This window comes from Leuciscus leuciscus (assembly GCF_965113295.1).
Source record: "Leuciscus leuciscus genome assembly, chromosome: 9".
Classification (NCBI taxonomy): Eukaryota; Metazoa; Chordata; class Actinopteri; order Cypriniformes; family Leuciscidae; genus Leuciscus; species Leuciscus leuciscus.
In genome coordinates this window covers 32,442,504-32,470,458 of record NC_138733.1, presented here as the reverse complement: position 1 = coordinate 32,470,458, position 27,955 = coordinate 32,442,504, and the positions used below count along the sequence as shown (strand labels likewise).

The following is a 27,955-nucleotide window of genomic DNA, read 5'->3' as shown; positions in this document are numbered from 1 at the left end:
GCATCTTAATCTGTGTCGTTGCAAGACCATATATGGGCAGAGGTTGTTTGAACACACAGTACAGGAGCAGAATAAGTTACGGATATTAAGTGTTTAACAAATAGTGTTGGTTAAGTTTTATAGAAAAAAAGATAGGATGTCTTAATGAATTTGTATTGTAATTTTAATGTATGTATTTACCTGGCAAAGTATTTCATGTTGTGGTAATTGATTGTAAAGTTGTGTTTGTGCTGCAATAGCATGCCATTAAATCCATTGCTAGGAATGTGGTTTTTGCAATATTGGACCACAATGGAAACAAGTTTTCTTAAATGGTTAGTTCATGAAAAATAAATAAATAAATTGTCATCAATTAGTCACCCATCATTCCAAACCCGTAAGACTTTAGTTCATCTTCAAAACAGAGAGATGTCTGGCCCTCCATTGACAGTCCATGCAACTGTCAACCACTTGTCTTCATAAAAGAAATCATAAAACTAAACCAAATTATTTGAGCAGTTTACTCCAAATTTTCTGTAGAGACTCGATAGCTTTTCTGTGATGAACAGACTGAATTTAGGCTTTTATTCACATATAAACATTGATCTGCGAACATAAATAGAAGCGCAACTGTACTTGCTTGACGAGTAAGAACAAACCTCACTGGTTCTTACGGAAGCTCAAACGTGTACTTAAACGTGTACATACACTTGCCAAATGAAAACATGAATGAAGTATGAAATGGATCAATCAAAAAACTTTGTTTATTAACGAGCTGTAGTCAAGCAATGACAGAAATTCAGTTCAAGTTAACGCCATGGTTCATAAGGTGCACTGCATACTGAATCTGGCTGCATGACGAGCTCGAGACGCAGCAGTGCACAGATCGCGACGCGCGTCTCTCTATATGTGATTGTGAAGTAAATGGTAAATGGGAGCGGGAATTCACTGCATTATGAACTCGTCACTTGAGGGAGTTAACACTGTTACGCAATACCCCCAACCTCAGACCAAATGTTAGGCGCTGTAGATAGGCAAGCCTATATAAATATCATAGTAAGCAGAAATGTGAAATGTACCTCATATTAGAGGAAGACGCTGATATCTGGAAAATTTAAAAAAAATTAAACTACTCAACAAAGTAACATTTCTGAAAAAAACTACTTGCAGAAGCTCAAACGTGCTGCGTAACATGAGAATGAACCTCATTGGTTCTTGCAAAAGCTCAAATGTGATGCGTAACAAGAATTAATCTCATTGGTTCTTGCAAAAGCTCAAACGTGCTGCGTAACACGAGAATGAACATCATTGGTTCTTGCAAAAGCTAAAACGCGCTGCGTAACACGAGAATGAACCTCATTGGTTTTTGCAAAAGCTCAAATGTGATGCGTAACAAGAATTAATCTCATTGGTTCTTGCAAAAGCTCAAACGTGCTGCGCAACATGAGAATGAACATCATTGGTTCTTGCAAAAGCTCAAACGTGCTGCGTAACACGAGAATGAACATCATTGGTTCTTGCAAAAGCTCAAACGTGCTGCGTAACACGAGAATGAACCTCATTGGTTCTTGCAAAAGCTCAAACGTGATGCGTAACACGAGAATGAACATCATTGGTTGTTGCGGAAGATCAAACGTGCTGCGTAACACGAGAATGAACCTCATTGGTTCTTGCAGAAGCTCAAACGTGATGCGTAACACGAGAATGAACATCATTGGTTGTTGCAGAAGATCAAACGTGCTGCGTAACACGAGAATGAACCTCATTGGTTCTTGCAGAAGGTCAAACGTGATGCGTAACACGAGAATGAACCTCATTGGTTCTTGCAAAAGCTAAAACGTGCTGCGTAACACGAGAATGAACATCATTGGTTGTTGCAGAAGATCAAACGTGATGCGTAACACAAGAATGAACCTCATTGGTTCTTGCAGAAGGTCAAACGTGATGCGTAACACGAGAATGAACCTCATTGGTTCTTGCAGAAGGTCAAACGTGATGCGTAACACGAGAATGAACCTCATTGGTTCTTGCAGAAGGTCAAACGTGATGCGTAACACGAGAATGAACCTCATTGGTTCTTGCAAAAGCTAAAACGTGCTGCGTAACACGAGAATGAACATCATTGGTTGTTGCGGAAGATCAAATGTGCTGCGTAACACAAGAATGAACCTCATTGGTTCTTGCAGAAGGTCAAACGTGATGCGTAACACGAGAATGAACCTCATTGGTTCTTGCAGAAGCTCAAACGTGATGCGTAACACGAGAATGAACCTCATTGGTTCTTGCAAAAGCTAAAACGTGCTGCGTAACACGAGAATGAACATCATTGGTTGTTGCAGAAGATCAAACATGATGCGTAACACGAGAATGAACCTCATTGGTTCTTGCAAACGCTAAAACGTGCTGCGTAACACGAGAATGAACCTCATTGGTTCTTGCAAAAGCTCAAACGTGCTGCGTAACACGAGAATGAACCTCATTGGTTGTTGCGGAAGATCAAACGTTCTGCGTAACACGAGAATGAACCTCATTGGTTCTTGCAGAAGCCCAAACGTGATGCGTAACACGAGAATGAACCTTATTGGTTCTTGCAAAAGCTCAAACGTGCTGCGTAACACGAGAATGAACCTCATTGATTCTTGCAAAAGCTCAAACGTGCTGCGTACCCACGAGAATGAACATCATTGGTTCTTGCAAAAGCTCAAACGTGCTGCGTAACACGAGAATGAACATCATTGGTTGTTGTGGAAGATCAAACGTGATGCGTAACACGAGAATGAACCTCATTGGTTCTTGCTGAAGCTCAAACGTGCTGTGTAACACGAGAATGAACATCAATGGTTGTTGCGGAAGATCAAACGTGCTGCGTAACACGAGAATGAACCTCATTGGTTCTTGCTGAAGCTCAAACGTGCTGCGTAACACGAGAATGAACATCATTGGTTCTTGCAAAAGCTCAAACGTGCTGCGTAACACGAGAATGAACATCATTGGTTGTTGCGGAAGATCAAACGTGCTGCGTAACACGAGAATGAACATCATTGGTTCTTGCTGAAGCTCAAACGTGCTGCGTAACACGAGAATGAACCTCATTGGTTCTTGCTGAAGCTCAAACGTGCTGCTTAACACGAGAATGAACCTCATTGGTTCTTGCAAAAGCTCAAACGTGCTGCGTAACACGAGAATGAACATCATTGGTTCTTGCTGAAGCTCAAACGTGCTGCGTAACACGAGAATGAACCTCATTGGTTCTTGCTGAAGCTCAAACGTGCTGCTTAACACGAGAATGAACCTCATTGGTTCTTGCAAAAGCTCAAACGTGCTGCGTAACACGAAAATTAACCTAATTGATTCTTGCAAAAGCTCAAACGTGCTGCGTAACACGAGAATGAACATCATTGGTTGTTGCGGAAGATAAAACGTGCCGTGTAACACGAGACTGAACCTCATTGGTTGTTGCGGAAGCTCAAACGTGCTGCGTAACACGAGAAGTAGCAATATGAGCCATTTTCATTACCATTAATAACATCAGATAACCAGATAACCGTTAAATCTCAGCGGTTCTTCAAATAAATATTATGTCAAAAGGGTTTGGCTGACAAGTCTGGGAACCTGAGCTCAAAAATAGTCAAAATGACAGTAGACTGTTTTTGCTGGTTGTCATGGTGTTATGAGTTGTTGATAGGGTGTTCTGGGTGGTTGCTGGCCCAAGTCAAAAAAGCCCACCCATAAGTCATTCTCTGTGATCTCTAGATTTGGTTCTGGTTGATTATGCGTCTAATTACCTCTTCTAAACGAAATATGAGGTTTCATTCATTGTCGTAGCACAATAGGTGTGGGACGCGCTGATGTTTAGCACTTACGGTAAGGAGTTTTCTCAAATGACTAGCCCTAAGTATGAGTAATAGTAGTATGAATAATATCTACAACCTGTGTGGGCTTTACCAAAAATATGTTATGTAATTCAAACTGAAATCAAAACATTCTGAGGAGAGTTTATTTACACGGTAGAAATATGTCATTTTTCTGGCTGCGTTCATTCATGCAAACCAAGTTGTTGTATTGTATTGATATGACTCATGAACTCAAACACACTAATCAATCTTGACGGTTGTTTTCTTTTACGGAAGTCTGAACATTGATAATGTACTGACAGTTGGAGGAAGGTAAAGTAAACACTGCTTCCATAAGGATGTGAGAGACTGACACCTTGTGGTATATGATGGAATTGCAGTCTGGTTTTCCCTGTTGCTCACAGGTATGGGGAACAACTGTACTGTTTACACTTTACAGTATCGATATTAAATCATGCATAATCGCATGTAAACTCTCTGTCCCACCTTTACAAGACAGTCTGTCCCATAGTTAGGCAAATGCATCACTTTTATTTACCACAAAATTATATATATATATATATATATATATATTTTAAAAAAGTAGACAAACAACAAACATAACAGATGTGCGAGTTTTGAATAAATTAATGTATAAAGTTTTACATTAATTAATAACAATTAAAATTTTAAAACAAGTTTAATTAATAGCAAATTTGCCCCTAATATATTTTTGTACAATACATTTAGTTTTTAAATTGTTAATATTATATATTATGTAAAGTTCAGATTCAGTAAGATATGTCTTATATTATATATATATATCATATTTAAGAAATAAATAAAAAAATTCCAGCAAGGACACATTAAAATGATCAGACAAATTCTAGAAGAAAATTCTATTTTAAATAAATGCTGTTGTTTTAAACTTTGTTTATCAAAAAATAAATAAAAAATAAAATAAATAAATTGATCAGGGCTTCAACAAAAATATTAAGCAGCACAACAGTTTTCAATATTGATGATAATAAGAAGAAGAAGAAGAAGAAGAAAGAAGAAGAAGAAGAAGAAGAAATGTTTCTTGTGCAGCAAATTGGCATATTAGAATGAAGGATCATGTGACACTGAAGACTGGAGTAATGATGCTGAAAATACAGCTTTGATCACAGGAATAAATTACATTTAACAATATATTCAAATAGAAAACAGTTATTTTAAATTGTAATAATATTTCACAATATTACTGTTTTTACTTTTTACCTAAATAAATGGTGAGCAGAAGAGGCAAAAACATCAAATAAATTTGTTCAAACTTTTGAATAGTATTTACCACAAATTAAAAATGTGACTTGGAACTCTTTAATAAAAGATTTTAAAAAGTTATGTGATTCATATGTCATTTAATTTTATTTTATTTTTACTGGCTTGACAGGGCAATGTCACAGAGTTGGCCTCTCTACACTTCTACTTACATATTTGAACAAATCTCAAACAACTTAGACAACCTTGTACCTTCATCTTTTATCCAGTTTCACATACTATATTGCTTCAGATCAATATTTGTGAAGTCATGATTCTCCCTCGGAGCTGGCTGGCTTGAACCCATGCCTTTGAACGCTTTATTGAACAATGTTTTAAAAAGCCTACAGAGAAAATGTGCGTGTAAAACACCCCTGCTGAGAAAGGATGTGCATTGTTGTGCTCTACAGGCACTAGATGACTGTGCTGAAGTGTGCATGTGTGAGCGACAGAAGAACTCACTTATAAAGAACAGGCCGATCCTGGAGAGACTCCATAGCCTGACTCAACACGGGAGAAATATCACATGATTCCTGAGTCAACCCTCTGCACTCATCTACAGACAGACACACAAACATCTATGAGGCATCCTATAACACTAAGCCACATTAATTGCTTTATGTATATTACGTAACTATAATATAGTACTGAATTATTAAATTCATCATGAATGTAAAACAGGAGCGGCATAAGTCGTTCTATATGTAAGGAATAATTGACGACAGGCCGTTGAATTATTAGAAAAATAATGCACACCCGAGGTGGTAATGTGGTCACGACGCGAAGCGGAGTGGCCGTTACACCTCGGGTGTGCATTATTTTTCTAATAATTCAACGGCCTGAAGTCAATTATTCCGCTTATACTACAGTTACCACACCTCGAAACATTTGTTCAGATTTTGTATTTCAAGACGTTTGTAAAGTTTTTGTCATTAAAACGCTCTTGTATGTAGGACTAATTTCTTACGCATCTAATCCCATATGCCTCCGTTGCTAATTCCAAAACGTCATTTCAGAGTTATAACGGAGGTTTGAGCCGCTGATAGCAGACTAATGCTGAGTTAGGGTTAGGTAGAGTTAGTAACGGAGGTTTGAGCCGCTGATAGCAGACTAACGCTGAGTTAGGGTTAGGGTTAGGTAGAGTTAGTAACGGAGGTTTGAGCCGCTGATAGCAGACTAATGCTGAGTTAGGGTTAGGGTTAGGTAGAGTTAGTAACGGAGGTTTGAGCCGCTGATAGCAGACTAACGCTGAGTTAGGGTTAGGTAGAGTTAGTAACGGAGGTTTGAGCCACTGATAGCAGACTAACGCTGAGTTAGGGTTAGGTAGAGTTAGTAACGGAGGTTTGAGCCACTGATAGCAGACTAATGCTGGGGACACACGACTAGCTGACACATTCTCTGACTGTTTTCATCGACTGCAGCAGATTTTAAACACCGACTTTGAACACAGACTGAACGCGCTGAACACGCGTTTGGGCATGATCAGTCATATAAGTATCAAATTACATTCATAACCGGCATTAAAGTGTGTTCCCGGCTTTATGCAGTTATTAATGCAGTTATTAGAGAGAGATGTTGCAATAATGAGACAGAAAAGCATGTGCGTCAATATTATTATTTATTAATTAATTCAATTCGTTTTAATTAATTCGTTAATTCTTTTTTATTTTTTCTATTATTGACAGATGACAGACTAGCCAAATAAATGAAACCCAAAGCCCTTTTAACAAGTAGGCCTATCAATAATTATTTATTTGTTAAATTATCTGCAATAAAAATCCGTGCTGCAGGACTATCCATTTATTTAGCCTATATTCAGTTTAATTTTCTATTGATTATAGATAGGACTTTATAGTTTATTTATTCAAATTAAACTGCATGTTTCTATTGATTGTGAAGCTAGACATTGAAAATTGCAGATCAAGCGCACGGGGCGAAATGCTTTTTCTTGTTATGAATTGTATCCTATTTTCCGTTATTACAGTTGACTACGCGAAGTGATATGGAACTGTAATGCGGTCGAGACCTGCCTGGAACTACTTTAGCCGTGCGTTTCCCTGAAAATAATGCACACCTTAGAACGTTCGTCAACCAATCAGATTCAAGCATTCAACGGCCCTGTAGTATAAGCAATGATATGCGTTCTATATGCAATTTTCTGATCCAAATTCTCTGGCAGTAGCAGCTGTGCTTATATGTATGTGTGTGTGTGTGTGTGTGTGTGTGTGTGTGTGTGTGTGTGTGTGTGTGTGTCTCACTCACTCTGAGCCCAGCGATAGAGCTGCTCATATGCCGTCTCCTGTAACACCGCCATCTGCTCCATGATCTCCAGCCTGCAGTTAAAGCACAGATATCACTGAACATCTACATGGAAAAGAGCCAGTCATTTTTGAGTTTTTTTAATTTATTTATTTTTTAAGTCTGTTTTATTCTACTGTCTCTCACCCTGCCGTTTGCTGGTTGGTCCTCAAAAGGACCTTCACGTCTTCATGGATGTTCTTCACATGGTTCAGAGCTCTGAAGAAGTCCTGCACAGTAAAAGACAGAGTTCACTGCACTATTACAGCTGATTCGGTCGACATTTGAAGAGTTCAGATGCAAAAGCCTCTAAATGCCATCTTATAGAATTATCATTTTTATCAAGCTCGTATATTTAAATTCAATCATTTCACTTAAATGGCAATGAAGATTACCTATTAATTGTCATTTAAGTGAAATTACTGAACTTAAATACACAAGCTTGATAAAAATGATCATTCTATAAGAAAATTTCAGATGGCATTTAGAGGCTTTTGCATCTGAACTCTTCATTTATTTATGTTTCAATTAGTCTGCAAGACATGGTTTCATCTGAGAAGATCGTGTAACATTTTAGTTTGGAAAAATTGGTAGATTGAGTTGAGAAATGTTTGTAGACCTCTCCTCACTTCTAGGAAATTTCATCTGTTCTGCATGTATTTGCATGTTTTTTTTTAAATGGGATGTTAAAAAAAAACTAAATAAATTAAATGCATTAGCTTCATTATTATAATTATTACATTTACAGTCAGTGAAAAGTAATGCATTAAAAAGTACTTTAAAATGTAATGCATTACAATATATATTGCATTACTCCCTAAAAAAGTAGGGCTGCACAATATATCAAAATATCGCAAATGTAAATATCGCGATATGAACAAAAGACAAAGAGAAAATCACTCACTGCTCTTGGCTGAAAAACTTTTGTAGCTTTAATAAGAATCAGTATATATTTAATTCATACAGTGAAAACTAAGCAGTGTTTTATTTTTTACATTTGATTATTCAGTTTCTGTTGTTATATAAACCTAATGTAGGCTTATGCTCTTATGCTACAGTAAAACACTGATGTTCACTTTCAGAAGCTCGTCACAAAAATTATGTGAATCACGTATGTAGGTTATGTAATTTTAAATATATTTTAAAGATAGTTTAAGTTTATTTTACACACTTTAAGCATTATCGTATCGCATATCGAATTAATTGTTCAATATTGTGCAGCCCTACTAAAAAGTGTAACTTTTTTATGGAAAGTAATGTTACATGTTACTTTTACATCACTTTTTCTCACCTTAATAACAAAGTGAGGTTTTTTTTTAAATAAAATAAAATAATAAACAAAAACAAAAGTGAACAGAATAAGCCTCAGGCTGAAGGAAATGCACATTCACACCTCTCCAGTAGAGGGCGCCGCTCAAACAAACCTTTCAGCTGCTGCTGTTTACAGAAGAATAAGACACAGGAGAAGAAAGTGCAACACTCCTACTTTACCAATAAAAACTAAAACATGAAACACAAATGTGATGTTTATTATCTAGTCATTTTTGTTTATTCGTATGGTTGAATTGGATTGTCAAAGGTCAGCAGCAGAGACATTAGTTAACAAAGTGAGATTAAATAAAGTATATCTGTGTTATTTAACATTTAATTATTGCAGGTTTGAGTGATATTCTGAGTCTGCATGTTTTTATTCATTTTGAGGAATACTGAAAGTGTTTTTGTACAAGTGAGGTGAGTAAATGCATCATTAGTCTAGAATAGATCTACAATACTCATGTTCGCACACAACGCCTCTGCACTTACGATTTCTCTCAACATGGAGAGCTGTCAGTCAGTACATGAGAAAACAGTTACTTGCATTACTTATTTGAAAAAGTTACTAGTTACTTAAAAAAAGTAATCCGATTACATAACTTGCATTACTTGTAATGCGTTACCCCCAAAACGGTTCATAATTATTATTCAATGATGAAAATAATGCTGCCAATCTGCCATCTCGCGGTTCAAAGGCATTCACGTGCTTTGATACTCAAAAGAAATTTGACAAGCAGTTTCAAGTAGATAACATGAGGTCACCTCTGTGATGGGTCCATCTCGTGCGGAGCGTAACGTTGCCATCTCAGCCGTGGACAGCTGGAACTTTAACAGGAATGCCTGGGCCACCTGAGCTCGAACCTCCAACCGGTGACTGAAGACAGAAGGAAATGCCATTGAACTTTATATAACAATTCACTGGGAGAGAGAGAGAGAGAGAGAGAGAGAGAGAGAGAGAGAGAGAGAGAGAGAGAGAGAGAGAGAGAGGACAAGACATATTTACATTTGTTTCACATTGATGTACTCACAGAAAATTCAATCCAACGCAATGTCCCTGAGCCAACACTAGATGGCAGTCACACCCTTGTCAGAAACACAACCCACATTTATACTTTTGAAACAAACATAGCATCAGTCTTTCATCCATTTCTTTTTAAGAAAAGATCACTGTAATCTAGCACTGGGAAAAAGGGCTCGAGGCGACATTATTTGAACAAGAACATCTATAAAGTATGACATAAGAACAATAGCAGTCGTGACAACCGTTGTCCTCAGAGAGCAACTCGCTGCTGAATCAGCCCTCTTTCATTTCTCTGCTTTCCTCTCACCAGTAAAGCCTACCAGCACTCAGACCATGGATTCAGTGTGTACATTCACCTTATTAACACTGAATAAACATGTCAAACTAAATTACTCAGGGTAAATACCATAACACATTTTTTTAAATGACATATCTTCAAAGTTGTGTCAGCCGAATGATCAACAGCAAAGTTAAAAAATGTATAATCTACTGGACAGACTGTACAACTATCCTTTACAGTTTCTCTACCCTGACTAATGTCTGTAGTTTGAGAAACTACAGTTTCAAAGGAGCTTTTAACACTGGTGAATTCTGGGTGTAACGCTCAATACAACACTAGACATCTCTCAAACAAACACACAATATGCATATGCTTCAAACTGACAACAAAGACAGCTTCACAATGTTTCACACACTCTTCTCTTCAACACACAGTCAGACAATGCAAAGAGAGAATCTGACGACAATAAATTTGACGAAGCTAGCCAATAGAAATCAAGTGTCATTTTCCTCCCAAAAACTATAGCTAATATGTTTTTCAGTGTAATGTATTTTACATTAAACATGGCGGTAAACGAACCCTTATTTCATTAGCAATTAGCAAAAACTGGTTAGCCTGAGGGCAAGTTCATATCATACCAGGGGTGGATGATATAGCAAAATATCACCCAAAAAAATTACCAGACAGGATCAAGATCCACGATCTTATCACAATTCTTTTTCATGTTGGTTTTTAAGACTATTTTGCAAGTCACTAAGCAGAACAGCCAAACCAATTTCCCTATTTAAAAAAATATATAAATAGCCTTACTAGCTAACAAAAGAAAAAAAGAATGACAGACCATTTAGGCCAAAGTAGTGGTGGGCGATCCGACCATAATCTTTTCTTTTTATCTTCCTTATTAAAAATATGAACAAGGATGCAAATTACAAATAAAAGGACAAATACAATAAAATATACAAATGAAATAAACAGTGCTTTACTTTGTTTCAGCTATAGTAGGTGTATATAACAGTGGCATTCAAGTCAGAAATTGAATTAACAAATGTTAAAATGAAACGCTACATAGACTGTATGAATTAAACACTCTAAACAATGCTGGGTTGTTTCAACCCATGTTTGGGTCAAATGTGGACGGTTGGATTTGTCCATATTTGACCCAAACATGGGTTGAAACAACCCTTTTTTAAGAGCGAATATACACTGATTTTATTAAAGCTACTTAAGCTATTTTGTCAATATCAGTGAGTGATTTTCTTTTTGTATTTTGATTAACATTTTGACAGACTGCAGTTGGTTTATTAGGCTGCCGTCACTTTAAAATCGAATGCACGGATCTGATATACACGTGTATCATAATATACTGACACGCATCCGAATGGCTTACCTGCACTTAAGATGTAAATGTCAAATACACACAAGGTTTACATAAACACAGTCAGTTTAAGCGCAATAAGACGTTCAGTACTCGCAGAAAGTGTGTGACAAAAAAAGCTTATGTCAGATCAGCATGCAAATAAAATGTGTATCTGGCAAGGCTTTAAAAGGCATGCAAATAATACAATTTAATTATGGCCAAGAACTGTAATGTCACATGAGCGTAACCCTACCGCTACATTGGTAAACGTGATGTGAACGTTGTACAGTATGTTGTGAACTGCCCTTTAGCACGATACTATGATTTTAATCGTTCACAATCTAAAATCGAGATGTCGCACACCAGATGTTCCCCCAGTTTAGTACATAATGTTACCTTAACTCTCCCCATGGCTATGTGCTTGTAACAGTGTTTAACATGCCAAAGGAAGCATGTAAGCATTCAGGGGATGTGTCTAGTCGTGTGGACTTGCTTTGGGATCATATTCCATGTTTCCAGGTTTCAAAGAAGTATTTGGCATTTGCTTTAGGCCAGGGGAAAGATATCCGACCTGGAAAATTTGAACAATGAGAACATGTCAAAGATGTATTAAATGGCAGTAATTCCCCGCCACCCAAGGTTTACCTCTTCAGGGGGGGGGGTGTGTGTGTGTGTGTGTGTGTGTGTGTGTGTGTGTGTGTGTGTGTGTGTGTGTGTGTGTGTGTGTGTGTGTGTGTGTGTGTGTGACATCGTAAATGTCAGAGATGTAAATTACAACTCAAAGACAGAGACAAGCTTGCTGGAAAGAAAACTGGAATTTCAGGCATCTGGCTTAATGGAACAGTTCACCGCTTTAATCTTTCAATTAAGCTTTATTTTTATGTCAGTTGTTAAGCTCTAAGCTGTTCCTAATCAATACTAAAAGAAGGAATCGAATATGTTGCGCATGTTGCTTTCCAATAAAAAAAAAAGTTGTCAATTCATGACTTTCTCATCGCTTATTTTGTTATACTTAAAATGCATTGTTGTCGTTAAGAATAGTATAATTTACTTTGGTGATCGGTAACGGTGATCGTACCGGCCAATGTTGCTTCGAGTGATCAACCCCAAAAGACCTGATTGGCGCACCCTTAACTTGGATGTTTTTATAGCACTAAACTTTTATTACTGCATTAAAAACTATGACTAGTGCATTCTTAAAACTTCCTCTTTTTGCGTTTCTTGCCAGAAAAAAAGGTCATATGGTGTGGAGTAAACAAAGACGATTTCCATTTCTGGGGGAACTAATCCTTTAAGACTACATTCACTGGAGTGTAACAGTAAAAATCGTACTAACAGATCCACAGACGGCAAGTTTTGTGCATTTATGCTCAGATGAGCATGGGTGACTTCACATCAGACACCACACTGTGATGGGAGCGCGTTTCGTCAATCATCCTCTGGATCTCCTCGTGAGCTATTCATGAGAACTTGCCGGTTCCACAAGATCACTCCAGAACTATAAGACGTCAGAGAAGAAGAAAAAAGAAAGTGCACTGAAAAAAGTGCACAATTTTGACTTTGAGTCAAGCAAAGTCTAAAAAATATAAATATAAAAAAGCACAAAGTCACATGGAATACCTAAGCGCAGTCTGTAAAGCTCAGGGCTCGTAACCGCACAATTACGGTTCTCTATTCTCTACAGCACCGACTACATTACATATACAGTTGTGTTCAAAATAATAGCAGTCCAACATCACTAACCGGATCAATCACTGTTTTTGGTCGAACTTATATTTCTACATGGCAAATAATTTACTAGTAGGTGTAGTAGAGTAACAGTAAAACAACAGACCCAACAGTCGTGACATGCATGCTGCTGATTTAGTGTAATTAATTGAAAGGCGCGTGTTCAAAATATTAGCAGTGTGGAGTTCAATTAGTGAGGTTATTCATTCTGTGTTATTCAACTGTCAAACAAGTGGCCCTTATTCAAGGACGAAGGCAGTACTGTACTGTACATTGTGGTTATAGTGCATTTCTCTCTGAAAATCGGGGGAAAATGGGCCGTTCCAGACATTGTTCAGCGCACTTTCATTAAAAAGCTGATTGGAGAGGGGAAAACATATAAAGAGGTGCAGAAAATGATAGGCTGCTCAGCTAAAATGATATCAAATGCTTTAAAATGGCCACCAAAACCAGAAAGACGTGGAAGAAAATGGAAAAACTACCATTCGAATGGATTGAAGAATAGTCAAAATGGCAAAGACTCAGCCAGGCTGATCAAAGAAGATCTAAAGTTACCTGTGAGTACTGGCACAATAAGAAGACGCCTATGTGAAGCCAAGCTATCGGCAAGAAGCCCCCGCAAAGTCCCATAGTTGAAAAAACGACATGTGCTGAAGAGGGTACGATTAGCCAAAGAACACACTGACTGGCCTAAAGATATTTTGTGGACTGATGAAAGCAAGATTGTTCTTTTAGGGTCTAGGGGGCGCAGACAGGTGGTCAGACGACCCCCAAACACTGAATTCAAGCCACAGTACACTGTGAAGCATAGTGGCACAAGCATCATGATAGAGGGATGTTTCTCAAACTACAGTGTTGGGCCTATTTATCACATATAACGGATCATGGATCAGTTTGAGTACATCAAAATACTTAAAGAGGTCATGTTGCCTTATGCCGAAGAGGAAATGCCCTTGAAATGTGCGTTTGGGGTCGTTGTCTTGTTGAAACACCCCAGTAAGTGAGCAGCATCTTGGTTCCAGACCAACAAGATTAACATTATGGAGTGGCCAGCCCAATCCCCAGATCTTAATCCAATAGAAAACTTGTGGGGTGACATCAAAAATGCTGTTTTTGAAGCAAAAAAACAAGAAATGCAGAGGAATTGTGGTCTGTAGTGCGATCGTCCTGGGCAGGAACACCTGTTCACAGGTGCCAGAAGCTGGTCGACTCCATGCAACACAGATGTGAAGCAGGTCTCAGAAACCGTGGTGGTTATACAACTAAATATTAGTTCAGTGATTCACAAGAAAGCTAAATCTTCAAGCATTGTTCAGTTTATACAGTAAATTTTTGACTTTGTAAAGAAAAATGCAGACACTGCTATTTTTTTTAACAGACTAATATTCTCTTTTCTTCACTTTCTATAAAGTAATAACAAATTTGATACAATTTTCTTCATGTCTTGATTTCGAATAGAATGTGCAATGTTTCCAATGCATTTGCGTGTATTGAAATAAAAATTATTATAAGGATTTTGAGCTTTACTCACTTTTTTAAACACAACTAATATTTTTTCAAGCAAAAATAATATTAGAAGATTGCTGGGTATTATTCGATTATTATTCGAAAATCGCACCCCTCCCCCACATGCACGCACAGATGCATGTATAGGCTACACACCAGAGAATGCGAGCCAAGCGTAGCGGTGTGACGCTTCAATATAACAAACTAGGGATGCACGATATATCGGCCACCATATCGGTATCGGGCGATATCGGTTAATTTTTTTATGTTATCGTTATCGGCCCAGTAAGAAAATTTGGCAGATATATTAAAGCTGATAAATAATGTATTATTTCCTTCAGCTGAGGCTCTTCAGATACGTACTGATCAACATGATGGTTTTGAATTGCTTGAAATATGATTGAAATCACTTCAAAAAAGGTAAATACGGATATGTGCAACATGAGCAGCTCTCTGTCATATCGGCTACATAAAACTATAATGAGAAAATCATAATTGTGTGTTTGGGACATGGCTTTTAAGGGTGAGACTTTTGTTTTTGTATCAGGCTCTCAAAAATTATATAAAAATTTGGATTTTAGGTTTATCGGCCAATATATTGGTTATCGGCATTCAAATATAAAGAAATATAAATAATCGGCCAAAATTCTCATATCGTTGCATCCTTAACTTAAACATAAGTTTCAATATAATGGTCCTCTGACTAACACCTCCTCCAATCAAATATACTGATTATCAAGCGCAACATATTACAGAAATGAGTGGTGAAGACATTAATCAATGCCTCAACCAACAAAAACAGAAGTCCAGAACACAAAAGCAGCAGGCTTGCCTACTCATTGACTTTCTGTAACTTGCTATGTGCATGGGGGTGTATGAAAGACGGAGAACATTTGTGTGGGTGGGTAATAAGGTCCCAGCTTAATTAGTACAATAAGATAACGGACCCTTCTGGATATCAGGATTTTCACAGCAAGCCTCCACTTACAGCAATATCACTACCAGAGAAAGAGCCATCAAACAGTTTATCGAAGGACCCTTCAGAAACCAGAACAACAATAAAATGGTTTAGACAAATCAAAAATGGTCTGAATGTTACAGTATGTCAGTTACCCTTTCCTATCTATTGACAATCCATCAGAAAAGGTGCTGAGCTCATCTCAAAATTACACTGGTTGGACAATCATCAGTTCTCCGCAAATTTTTTTAAATAAATAATTGCATTCCGAGGGATAAAAATTTGTTTGGGATTGGGGGGGGGGGGGGGGGGGGGGGGGGTCATGTATCGTGTGCCATGAATTATTAGCTGCCAAGAGAAACCACCAAAGTATCATTAAATGTAGCAAACATCAAAAAGTTAATACAACAAAAGAAATAATAGCAACATCAAAAAATATTTTGTGTTTGACTTTAAGGACATTTTTGTCTATTTTTGCGAATATTTTTTTCTTTTGTAAAAATTGTGTTGGGTTGACACGACGTCTACGTGTAAAATTAGGGTCCTGAAGCAAAACCAGTTGAGAAACACAGGTTTACGGCATTATTTCACAGAAATGTCATAACATACTAAACTATCTGTGGCTGATCTTCTGTAATGAGTGTTGGATGCAAGAGGCATCACCTCACATCAGACTTCAGACAGGTGACGGACTACAGCCTTCAGAATGACACTCACTTCTTGCCTCTTAATGAAAAGGTCTCTCAACACCAACTAAAGCTTCACTGATACGAGGAAGATATAATGAGAGGGAGTTGAGTTGATATAACGAAGGTTGTGGAAAAACAATGCTGCCAGGTCGTGGTCTGTTTGACTGTCCTTGGTCTTTTATGTTGGAGCTTTCAGTGCTGTCGCAAAGTGGCATTTGTATTTATTCTCAGTTTCAAATGAAACAGTGCTCAGACTTTTCCACTGACATCAAAGTGCTTTCAACATCTTTGATACAGAAGGGGAAAAAACATCATGTTACACCACAAGAGAGTCTAGAGGTTTAAGAAGTGAAAAATTGGGGGGGCTCATCCGGAATCACGCTATAGTTTATATGCAGAAAGCGTTCCTGAGTAAAGAATAAAAAAAATTCAGTAATTGATCAAGCCTCTCAAAAACTTGAGCCTCTACATCAATCAATCATTTCAGTTAAATTAAGCTATGGAAATTAATAAATGAATGCATTTTGTATAAATGCAGGTATTTCTGCCACAATATTTTTCTCACTCAATATCAGTGACAGAAAGGTCATCCGGCAAAGATGAACTAGCTGAACACCAGCAGCTGAGTATTAATATTTTAGATCCTGCTTTCTGTCCTCTTTGGAAGCATGACAAGCCATGTCCTGACCTGTCCCTTGCACAGCTGTCCCTCTGGGGACAGACACGATCAGGCAAGGTTAAAAAGCAGCTGGACAAGCAGGCACAATCCCATCTGGCTGATGAAAATGTCACAGAGACAGGCAATGTCTCCACAGAACACCAGGACAACACAACGTGGAAGGACACTGTGTAGAATACCCAATGTGACTCCATATGGGACGATGCAGCAAAACGTATATTAAATAGGTGTAAAGTGGACACATTCTACAGTTCTGCATTTTATTTTTGTCCCCTAAAGTCAACTTAATGGTAGTCATAATTCCGTTTTCATGACCATTTTCTAACTGACCCTTAACATTAACGAATTTTCGGTGAAATTTCGTGAGCAAAAAGGTCCATTGCATTTTGTCCATAGCGTACCTATGTAAGAAATACCACTCAGTACACTCTAAAAAATGCTGGGTTGTTTTAACCCAATGTTGGGTCAAATATGGACTAACCCAACGTTGGGTTAAAAAATGCAGTTTAAAAATGGACAAATTGCATCTTGGACAAAATCAAAAATGGACAAAAATGCAATTTAAAAATGGACAAATTGCATTGGTTACATTAAAAATTTAACCCAACGGCTGGGTTTGTCCATTTTTAAATAGCATTTTTAACCCAACGTTGGGTTAGTCCATATTTGACCCAACATTGGGTTAAAACAACCCAGCATTTTTTAGAGTGTATACCAAACAAAAAAGAGGAAGGGGCATCTTGTTTTAAGTGACATGTCCCCTTTAAACTGAATGAATTTGAAACCTCACGAAATTGCATGGAACGAACACTAAGCATTTGTATTGGCCTGGACAAATATTTCCTGACAGCATTTTATTACAATACATTCCAGAAAAATAACCTCATTATAGTTTCATCAATGTCTCTTTCTCCATCTCCCTCTCTTCTCTCTCACTTGTCTGTCTTTGTGTGACACTCTGTGGATTCAGACAAACTCTCCTGCCGGACGAGTACAGGGTTGATGGCAGCAGAGCGTGGAGACGCCAGCTGTCCATCACAGCTGTCAGCATCTCCTCTGGTGCCAAAACCAAGGGCCGTTCCACAAGGTCAGAGATACGGTGGACTCTCACTTCTAAAACAACAGGATTATTTCCTCTTCCAATCTCAGACTCGTTTAATCACACAAACCTCTGAACTTCCATCTCTCAGTCAGTTCATGTCTTAATCAAAAGATCTCATTCCGTCTTCACAATGTTCCCCATCCTCATTGAAGTCTGCGCCTCTTTTCCAAAGCCTAATGAGTTCCCAACCTACTGAGACATCATAAGCCCGTGGCTGGCGTGAAGTTTGTTCCAAAAGTTATGTTGACTTCCAACACCAGACAGCATCACACTTTTCCCCTCACATAGGATTCAATCCACAATGCGGATTGTGGTAAACTCAACAGGAAAAAAAAAAAAAAAAAAAAATGGAGAGATGAATAAACTTGTCAACTATAAATATACTTATATTTCATTCCGTGCTATATTAATATTTTATATACACGTTCAAAACGTTCAAAAGTTTGAGCCTGTTCGATTTTATTTAAAGTTAAAGAAGTTGCTACTTTTATATAGCAAGGACACAATACATTTATTAAAAGGGACAGTAAAGACAAATGATTTCTATTCTATAAATTCTCACAAATAAAAATATAGAGAAATTATTCTGTAAATGATTTTCTTTTAAACTTTCAATTTATCAAAGAATCCTGAAAAAAATCCTTAAGAAAAGTTTCTTGAGCAGCAAATCATCAAATTAGGCTGATTTCTGAAGGATCATGTGATGCTGAAGACTGGAGATGCTGAAAATTCAGCTTTGTCATCACAGGAATAAATTATATTTTAAAATATATTCTAATAGAAACCAGTTCTTTTAAATTTTAATAATATTTCACAATGATTTTACTGTATTTTTGATCAAATAAATGCAGTTGTCTTTCAAAAACGAAAAATCTTAGATCACAAACGTGTGCGTGTGCGTGTGCGTGTGTGTGTGTGTGTGTGTGTGCGTTAATGCCAGACTAAACTGGAATCAACTGTGAGTTGCTTGTAGAGTATTTTAAAATAAAATAAAAAGTAGCAATATGTAAAAATGTGCTTAGGACTAAATCCTCCAGAATCTGCAGCACTATTAGCAAACAAACATAATACAAATCCCGGTAGCACTTTATTTTACAGCATCCTTGTTATGTACTTACCATAGTAATACCAGTAAATTATGCATAATTACATGCAACTAATCCTCAACCAAACCCTAGAGCAAGTACATGTAGTTAATTAATATTACTCAATACTTAAATATATAATTACACTGTAACAATGAATGACACCTTAAAATAAAGTGTAACCCAAATCACTGCCTCACAGCAACTGTCACAACTGAATGTAGTTGACATTTCTAAACACTCCACCGTCAATCCCACAATCCCCTGCATAAGCCCTTCCGCTCAGCTCCAATAGAGACTGAACAGAAAACACCCACTCAGCTCTGCACCAGTGGACATGTACATGCTGCCCATGGAAAGCCGACAGCAAAGTACCTCACTGCTATTTGTTTCTCTCCCTCCGCATCTCATTGGTCCACCACTTCGCACACCGAAAGCCCAGCAGAGTCAATGCACCGTCAGCCCTCTCTTCAATCAATTCCACTCAAATGACTTTCACTGGCAGTCTCTCAATGGTCATAAACAAGCACATTTCACCAGTGAGGGCCATAAACCTGATCTGTGGGTCACAGGTAGTACAAGATACGCTGAATCTAGAGCCTCGATTTATCATTCTGTGCCTTCACCTTGAGTCTCAGACCAAGAGCCAAATTCCCTGATAGGATTTGGTTCGACCAATCAAGTCAACAAGGAACACAGTCGCATATACCAGAATCCTCTTCTCTCCGTGTCATTATTAACTTTAGAGTATCGCATTGTCTTGTTATCAGCGGCTAGCTTGTAATCAGTTGCATTCAAAGCAAGCAGCAAAACAGATAAAGGGAATATTAATTGGAAATGCAAAACTGCACTATAGCAGCGATTAAACTTTCCAGCAGAAGACGATGAATGATTCATTGACCTCATCAAAAGATGGACATGACAGTGCTCAGCGGTGAACATGTGCACACTCTTTCAGATTTCTCTGATGTATAAATGGAAATGAGACCGCAGTCTTGTCGTCATCTGCTCTGAAAGGCTGCCCTGCTGCTAAGAATAGTCCAACTTTCTGATGTTTACCAGAAATAGCACACTGTGGCGTTCTGGTAGCAGGGCTGGATATTCAATAACTACAAAAACAAGAGTACAATTAAATTACAGAACATTTAGGAGCAAACGTCAGAGCATAGAAACTGAGAAAATAGCAATGGTAGAAAGTGTCTTCTACTGACTGCACGGATTCAATGTACTGTTTACGTTCACTTAAGACATAAATGACTGCGTTTACTTGCAAAGATCATGGTCACTTTGACACATAAACTTGTGTATTTAACCGTTCAAGCCCAATTGGTCGACAAAAAGCATTTAGTTTAATTCTCAAGTGCTTTATAAGCAGTGGCTTCATTTGAGTGCGTCTCTCTGACAGCGCTGAGAAACAGACAACCGACAAATTTCTACCGGTTAATCGGGTCGACCCAGTATGTCGCCAGCCCCTATATGCAAATTATATTTATTTTAATACATGACATTTCCCTAAAACACCAGGCATACTTAAAGTGAAAATCAGTTTTACCATGTTCTAAGTCTGAGGGACAATAACTTTCCCACTCTGAGTTTAATGAATCCTTTCCTTAGACAAGCTTGGAAACATTAATTTGTTTAGTTTATATAGTGCTTTTCTCTGCACTCAAAGCACTTTAAATAGAAGGAGGGAATCTCCTCCTGAACCACCACGGCACCACCAATGAGCAGCATCCACCTGGATGATCCGCCGGCAGCCATAGTGCGCCAGAACGACCCACTATACCAGCTTATTGGTGGAGAAGAGACAGAGTGATAGAGCCAATCAGTGTATGGGGATGATAAGGAGGCCATGATGGACGGAGGCCAAGGGGCAAATCTGACCAGGATGCCAGGGTCACATCCCTAATCTTTTTCGAAGGACATCCTGGGATTTTTAATGACCACAGAGAGTCAGGACCTCGGTTTAAAAAGTTGTATATATTATATGATATTATAAAATGCATTTTTATTTTATTTTATTAACAATAATGAATAAACATGGACGCTTAAACGTCTGTCCTTTACCATATTTGATGCTAAAGGAAATCTGTCTACATTTTTATTTTGTGTGAACTGTACACAATACATTTTGTCACGATCCATGATACATGTTGCATCTTTGTATTGCGATACACTGTGACACAATATGTTGTTACACCACAGGCTCCATATGATATTTAGTGCCACTGGGATGTTTTATTGTATCGCCACTCTTTTTCTTTTGATATTGCTTCAATATATGCCACCGGCAAGCCAGCTCTCCAGCTATTGAAAACCTCATATCAGTCAAACACTGCAGAGCATTATATCAGACTCACTTCTCTCCTTGAAGTTTGTTGGTTTTCACAATCAAGTCCTGGGTTTGTTCTTTGGCTGCCTGTTGACAAACAGAACATGAGAGCTGGGTTATGGGGGAAAAAAAGCATGTTGGTCCATCAACTTTGCAGATTCTAATATCTTCTTGAAATTGCTTTTAAAGTCCCCCTGTGTTGAAAATCTAAATTTTAGTGTTGTTTATATGTCTTGTGGTGTTTTTAATATGCTTTGAGACAAACCATGTGCAAATTCACAAGTCAACATCATTGCTGAGTATTTTCTCCTTAAAACTGCAGTGAACCAAAGACAGTCTCAAAAACACGGTTTGCAATCGCTGGTGTTTCTGACGTCACAAACTACCTTGTAACCAATCAGATCAACGAGTGATCGTCAACGAGTGAATCTCTGAGCTGGTGTGAGTGAGGGGAGGCGGGGCTCATTTGCATATTCATAGAACCGCGTATACTAAATGAGGCAAGGGTGTAGAGTTAGATATAAGATATTTTAAGGCATGAAGACATTTTTTTGAAGGAAATAACGTTCAAATATGTAATTTTGATGGTCAAAGATGAATTTTAATGGATAAAATTGACTACAGGGGGACTTTAAACTTTTATTTTGTCAAAGTTCTGGAGTACACTGGTATATAGATGACCTCAAAAGCCAATAGATATTGATATAAAGCAACAAAAGTCAGATGATGATTGTAACTATCTGAAAGCAAACATGCATGATTACCTTTAACCTGTTGGTCATTTCTTCACAGCAGGAGCTCATGGCCTGAACATCTTCATGAACGCTCTCTAGTTCCTGAAGAAGAAAGACACACTTAAGATCTCTGAAGAGGAGTCCTACACAGCAGCAGAAGGTAAGGAGCTTATGTGCAAATGAAGCAAAGTTTATTGTGTAAATCACATTTACATTTAATCAGAAGCTTTTATCCATAAGAATTTATAATAAGAAGAACAGCAACATTTGAAAACAGTAATACTGTGAAATATTATTTCAATTTAAAGTACATTTTCTATTTTAATATATTGTAAAATCTTTTTTTCTTTTTTCTTTTAAATGTAAACATTTTTAAATCCTCCAGTCTTCAGTGTCACATGATCCTTCATGAATCATTCTAATATGATAAGTTGATGGATTTTTCCCCCAGGATTCTTTGATGAATAGAGTGTTCAACAGAACAGAATTTATTTGAAATATTATATAATATAAATTTTTTTTATATATTTTTTTTAACAATGTCTTAAGTGTCACTTTTGTTCAGTTCCTTGCTGAATTAACTTCTATTATTTATTTTAATTTTTTGGAAATCTATATTCTATAAAATATCTATAAATATACATTGTAATTTAAAAGGGGTCATGAAAATCAAATTTGCCTTGATCTTTTGACATATAAGAGGTCTTTGTACCATTAAAACATCCTGCAAGTTTCATAGCTTAAAACATCCTCGTCATTATAAACAAAGCATTTATTTAATCAAGCTCGAAAAGCTTGTTTTGATATTGCAAGGATCTGTGACGTCACACGTGCAAATATGGGCATATGCCTGCCTCCAGAGCAACACTGGCGAATAATTAGGATAAATCATCGCATCATATTGGCGCCCATTGGCGTTCAGTCACTTAACAGCTGACGTTTGCCTACACCGGATGCGAGTGCCGCATTGCATCAAAGGCGAATAGAACCAATTATAATCACTGGATACAGTGTGCAGAATAGATACGCGTTCAGATTATATGTTCAGATTATATGTTTGTTCAGAGAATTTGACTGCAGACTGTTTTGTAAACGAGGCACAGTGTAACGGAGAGTTCACAAATAAACTTTTGTTGACAGATGATTGAAGCAGTCAATTTCATTGGATCTGACAGCGGCTGCATCACAAACCGTAAGTAAATGATTCTTAAAAACACTTGCTCGCGTGCAATAGCGAGTGGGCGCTGATACAATTCCCCATGCATTGACGTTAGCCAATCATAACAGTGGCCGTTTACTGACGAGCCTTAAAGGAGCCGCGTCTTAAAAATGGATCATTTCAGACAGAGATGGTTGAGGGTTGAAAATAATAGTTTTTTCCAAATATCTATTTGTTTTTTGTGCAAAAAACTTTAAAACATTATAAGTAAACTATGGAAGCTTGTTTCCGCCACACAATAAAACATTTTAAAAGATAATTGCGACTTTTTATCTCACAATTGCGAGTTTACATCTCGCAATTCTGACTTTATTTCTCAGAATTGCGAGATATAAAGTCAGAATTACGTGATATAAAGTCGCAACTGCGTGTTATAAAGTCAGAATTGCGAGATATAAAGTCAGAATTGCGAGATATAAAGTCAGAATTGCGAGAAATAAAGTCACAATTGCGTCTTATAAAGTCAGAATTCTGACTTTTTTTCTCGCAATTGCGACTTTATATCTCGCAATTCTGACTTTATAACATATAATTGCGAGTTTATATCTCGCAATTATGACATCTTTTCTCAGAATCATGAGATATAAAGTCCAATTCTAAGGAAAAAAAGACGGATTTAAAAAAATTTTTTTTTTACCTCAGAATAGTTTATATCTCACAATTCTGACTTTATAACACGCAATTGCGACTTTATATCATGCAATTCTGACTTTATAACTCCCAATTGCGTATTATAAAGTCAGAATTGCGAGATATAAACATGCAATTCTGAGAAAAAAAGTCAGAATTTCAAGTATATTTCTCGCAATTGCGAGTTTATATCTCATAATTCTGACTTTATAACCTGCAACTGCGACTTTATATCACGTAATTCTGAGATAAAAAGTCAGAATTGTGAGATGTAAACTCGCAATTGTGAGAAAAAAAGTCTGAATTGTGAGATTAAAAAGTCGCAATTACCTTTTTTATTTTTCACTCTGTGGCGGAAACAAGCTTCCATAGTAAACTTCAAGGAACATATTAAAATAATTTTAAAAAATCCATGTCATGACCCCTTTAAAATATAATGTACACTGTGAGATGGCAGATCATAAAAAAGCACCACAGGCAGCTTCTGTAATGTAATAGTTTTGGATTGTTTTAGTCTGAGCTGCCTCAAAGAAATGGTTGTCAACTTAAAATATATGTATATATATATATATGGTGTATATATATTTTTGCACCTATAAACCTATAATGAGCTTCCAACTGCTTATGCTCTGCCTGTGAATTTACCTCCGTCACTTCTTTAAACATCCGTACAAACTCTTCATTGATGGACAGGCTGCGTCTCTCGATGTCTCCCCGCAGGTTCCTCCTGGTTCTCAGACTGTTCTCAGTGAAAAACACGGAGAGAGATTTCAACGCTTCCAGCATCTCCTAGAAATACAGAAAATAAATGAGTCAACAAGACCTTCATTGCTGATTGTTTATCAACTGCATCCTGTCTACAACCCATACGACATGAAGATCATGGCTAGAGACATCAGATGACTTACAAAGTACCAAAGCAATATGTCTAATCTGCAAACTTTCTTCAAATATACTGTGGCAGTGCAGTAGTGATGGTATGGAAATGCAATGGTCTTTTGATATGAAATAGTTTCAAAGTTATTTTATTTAGATTTTTTAAATGTTTTTGAAAGAAGTCTCTTATGCTCCCCAAGGCTGCATTTCTTCAATTAAAATTCAGTAAAATCAGTAATTGTGTTTTCTATTTCAGTATATTGTAATTCATTGATTAATAGAAAGTTTGTAACAATGTAGTAATGTTTGCTGTCACTTTAGATCAATTCAATGTGTCCTTGTTTAATACAAGTATTAATTTATTTTTATTTTTAAATACCATAGTACATAAATGTCAGTATATTTTACTTTCAAGTACCATAGATTTACCATATTATAACATGGTAACGTAGGCAATTTCATATAGAGTAACGTTACACCACTTGAAATGAAATGTTGGTACTTTTGGTGCTATCTTTGTTCAGCTTTATTATCTCTGTTTAAACCAAGAATGCATCATGGCTATTTATTTTAAGAAAAAAGAGTATGTTATTTAATATAACATTAATATGACACAGAAGTTTTATTATGAATCATTCTTATAAAGAGTAGTGACAGGTGCACTGCGAGGCTAATAGCTAATGCAAGCTGACCGTCACACACAGACCTTGTCATTATCCAGCCTGGTCTCCAGGATCTTGTTGAGTTTTCTGGACAGAGGGTTGTTGGTCTGCGAGGAGGACACATTCCCGCTGCTGTTAGAGATGTGAAGGCTTGAAGCATCAGTTGACAGCTCTGCTTTAGTCTCTGCCATCATCAACATCCACGTCAACCTCCAGGAAGCTGTTTTGAGTAACCAGAAAAACGTCCCACTGCAACAAGTACTGAATGCTTTAGTTCCGCGTCCCAAGTCGTGCTTTTTGACATTTGTGCTGAACAATAATATCTCCAGAAATGAGACTCTCGTCTTTTGAGGTTGTCATTGAAGGAAAATGTTTAAAGTCGGCATGAAACGGAAGTTAAAAGATGTGATGTATCGGAGAAAAACGGAACAAGAGAAAAATGTCGGGCGGGACTTGATTGTGTCCTTCGGGAATTGATTGGATCATCATGTGAGTGACAGGTTGCCCCGCCCTAGTGTCAGTAAACACGTCATCAGAGAGGAAATATTTCGCTGCAAGAGGGAGGGGGAGTTATTTTGATTGGGCAAATTAATCAAATGAATTAAAAAATAGGCTGAACAAAAATGATGTGCACGGATAAGTCTGTGTTTTTGATTTCATGGAGGACTTAATAAATAAGCTCAATAATGTTTGAAATATTTTAAGATATTTTAACATAATATATTTATAAAATAAATATTTAAAAAGAGTCTAACATATATTTTTAAATATATTTTTACATTAATATAATGATATAGGCCTATAATAATAATAATAATAATAGCCTATTATTATTATATTTTAAATATATTTTTCTGTAGTAATTATAGACAACTATACTTGTTATGAAAGACTGTCATCATGCACATAATAATATACAGTGATTGGTCTGACTGACAGCTTAAACAAACAGAGCTTTAGCACCACCTGTAGACAACTCCTCCCATAGGAAATAAGTAGGTGTTTTGCATCAGGAAGTTTCGAGTGCAGAGCTATGAGTTTCTCCACAGAGTGCATAACCGAGTTTGTGCGTGCAGCTAAAAGCAAGTTTCAATGTTCTTATTGTTATTCCGCATGTTTATTTGTGTATTGTTACTGTTTGAGTGGAAGATAATTTACCGTGAACCGAAAGTATTAACATCATAGATCGTTATCCAACGCGATACAGATCAACGCGATACAGACAATTCTTGTATGAATAATTAGTATTCCTCTATACTATAATTGTTTACAACACCTGTTTACATGTCTATCATCATTGCAATGAGTGTTATATGCTTAGTTGTACACTTACAGATAAATGTGTTAGGATTTAGGCTTTAAATGCACATCATGTTGTTTACATAAAGGTAGCCTGAATGGCGCTAATGATGGGATGAACAGGATCCTTACATGATGATAAATAAGCCTACTTGCATGTGTAACTTCACATTGCATGTGTAACTGCTTATTATGGTTGTAATGTTATTTGTCTATTTTCATCATGATTATTTACTATTATTCTTGTGTTCGGTTATTTACTATTTTGTATGTATACTTTCAGAAGTATTCCTATCCATAGTAGAGAATAAATGTTGAAGAAGAAACATCAGAGTCCTTATTGCATTCATCCGGATTTGACATAGTAATTGCAACCAATTACAACCAGCCAAATTAAGTACTCCAGAATATATGGTCCTTTGAGCCAGATGTGCAATTGCTGCGGTATTGTGAAAGATGTCCTCTGATCAGAGAAGTAGAGAAGCAAGGCCTGCTGATGTACGTCCAAAACAGTGAGTGCAGCCACCAGCCTGGTTGGAAGATTATGATGTTTCTCTGCTGCACAATGATACAACTTCAGCAGCTGTTAAAACTGCACCTCACCCCACAGAGACACAGGAGCCGTACCACCGCATTGAGAGGGTAGCCAAGATGACCCCCGGATAAATTCTTTGACCCTTCAACTGGACTCAGGCAGAGACACTTTACTCATTTTGGCCAGGTTGAACAGATATGTGAGAGCACACCTGTACCTTACCACAGTATATGTATCCTCAGAGATATTGGAGGCCATTCAACAGCTCAAGACTGAGAATCAGAAAGTATATTGAGGCCCTAAGCCCACAATTCCAGATATCACAAAGGGAGACCCACAAGAGTTTGCCAGATTGAAGATCTCCCTGGATAATATTCTGCCTGAAGATGCCACGGAGAGATTTAAATATCAGATCCCCCTAGATCATCTCAAGTTTGAGGATACCCCACCCCCTTCTGACAGCAGACTCTTATACAAATTCAAAGAGACCTTATTCAGACACCATGGCTTCTGTTGCAGAGCAGTATGGACAACTCCACC

General features: G+C 37.3%; 1 protein-coding gene and 2 long non-coding RNA genes across 3 annotated transcripts in view; 1 reads left to right on the top strand and 2 right to left on the bottom strand.

Annotated features, from left to right (window-relative positions):
* cog6 (component of oligomeric golgi complex 6) overlaps nt 1–25,956 on the bottom strand; it is a 57,566-nt gene extending 31,610 nt beyond the window's left edge. Inside the window, exons 1-8 of the mRNA XM_082180929.1 lie at nt 25,626–25,956; nt 24,689–24,832; nt 22,225–22,296; nt 21,489–21,547; nt 9,486–9,597; nt 7,557–7,639; nt 7,374–7,444; nt 5,574–5,667 (exon numbers count right to left, since the gene is read on the bottom strand). Coding sequence (XP_082037055.1) covers nt 5,574–5,667; nt 7,374–7,444; nt 7,557–7,639; nt 9,486–9,597; nt 21,489–21,547; nt 22,225–22,296; nt 24,689–24,832; nt 25,626–25,781 — 791 coding nt within the window. The 5' untranslated portion in view covers nt 25,782–25,956. The remainder of the gene's footprint in view (nt 1–5,573; nt 5,668–7,373; nt 7,445–7,556; nt 7,640–9,485; nt 9,598–21,488; nt 21,548–22,224; nt 22,297–24,688; nt 24,833–25,625) is intronic.
* On the bottom strand, nt 14,658–17,363 carry LOC309506947. The gene is made up of 2 exons (XR_014208978.1): nt 14,987–17,363; nt 14,658–14,928 (listed from the first exon to the last, which is right to left on the bottom strand). It is a non-coding gene; the product is annotated as an uncharacterized lncRNA (long non-coding RNA).
* On the top strand, nt 22,745–23,956 carry LOC309506950. The gene is made up of 2 exons (XR_014208980.1): nt 22,745–23,749; nt 23,835–23,956. It is a non-coding gene; the product is annotated as an uncharacterized lncRNA (long non-coding RNA).
* Nucleotides 25,957–27,955: the final 1,999 nt, after the last annotated feature.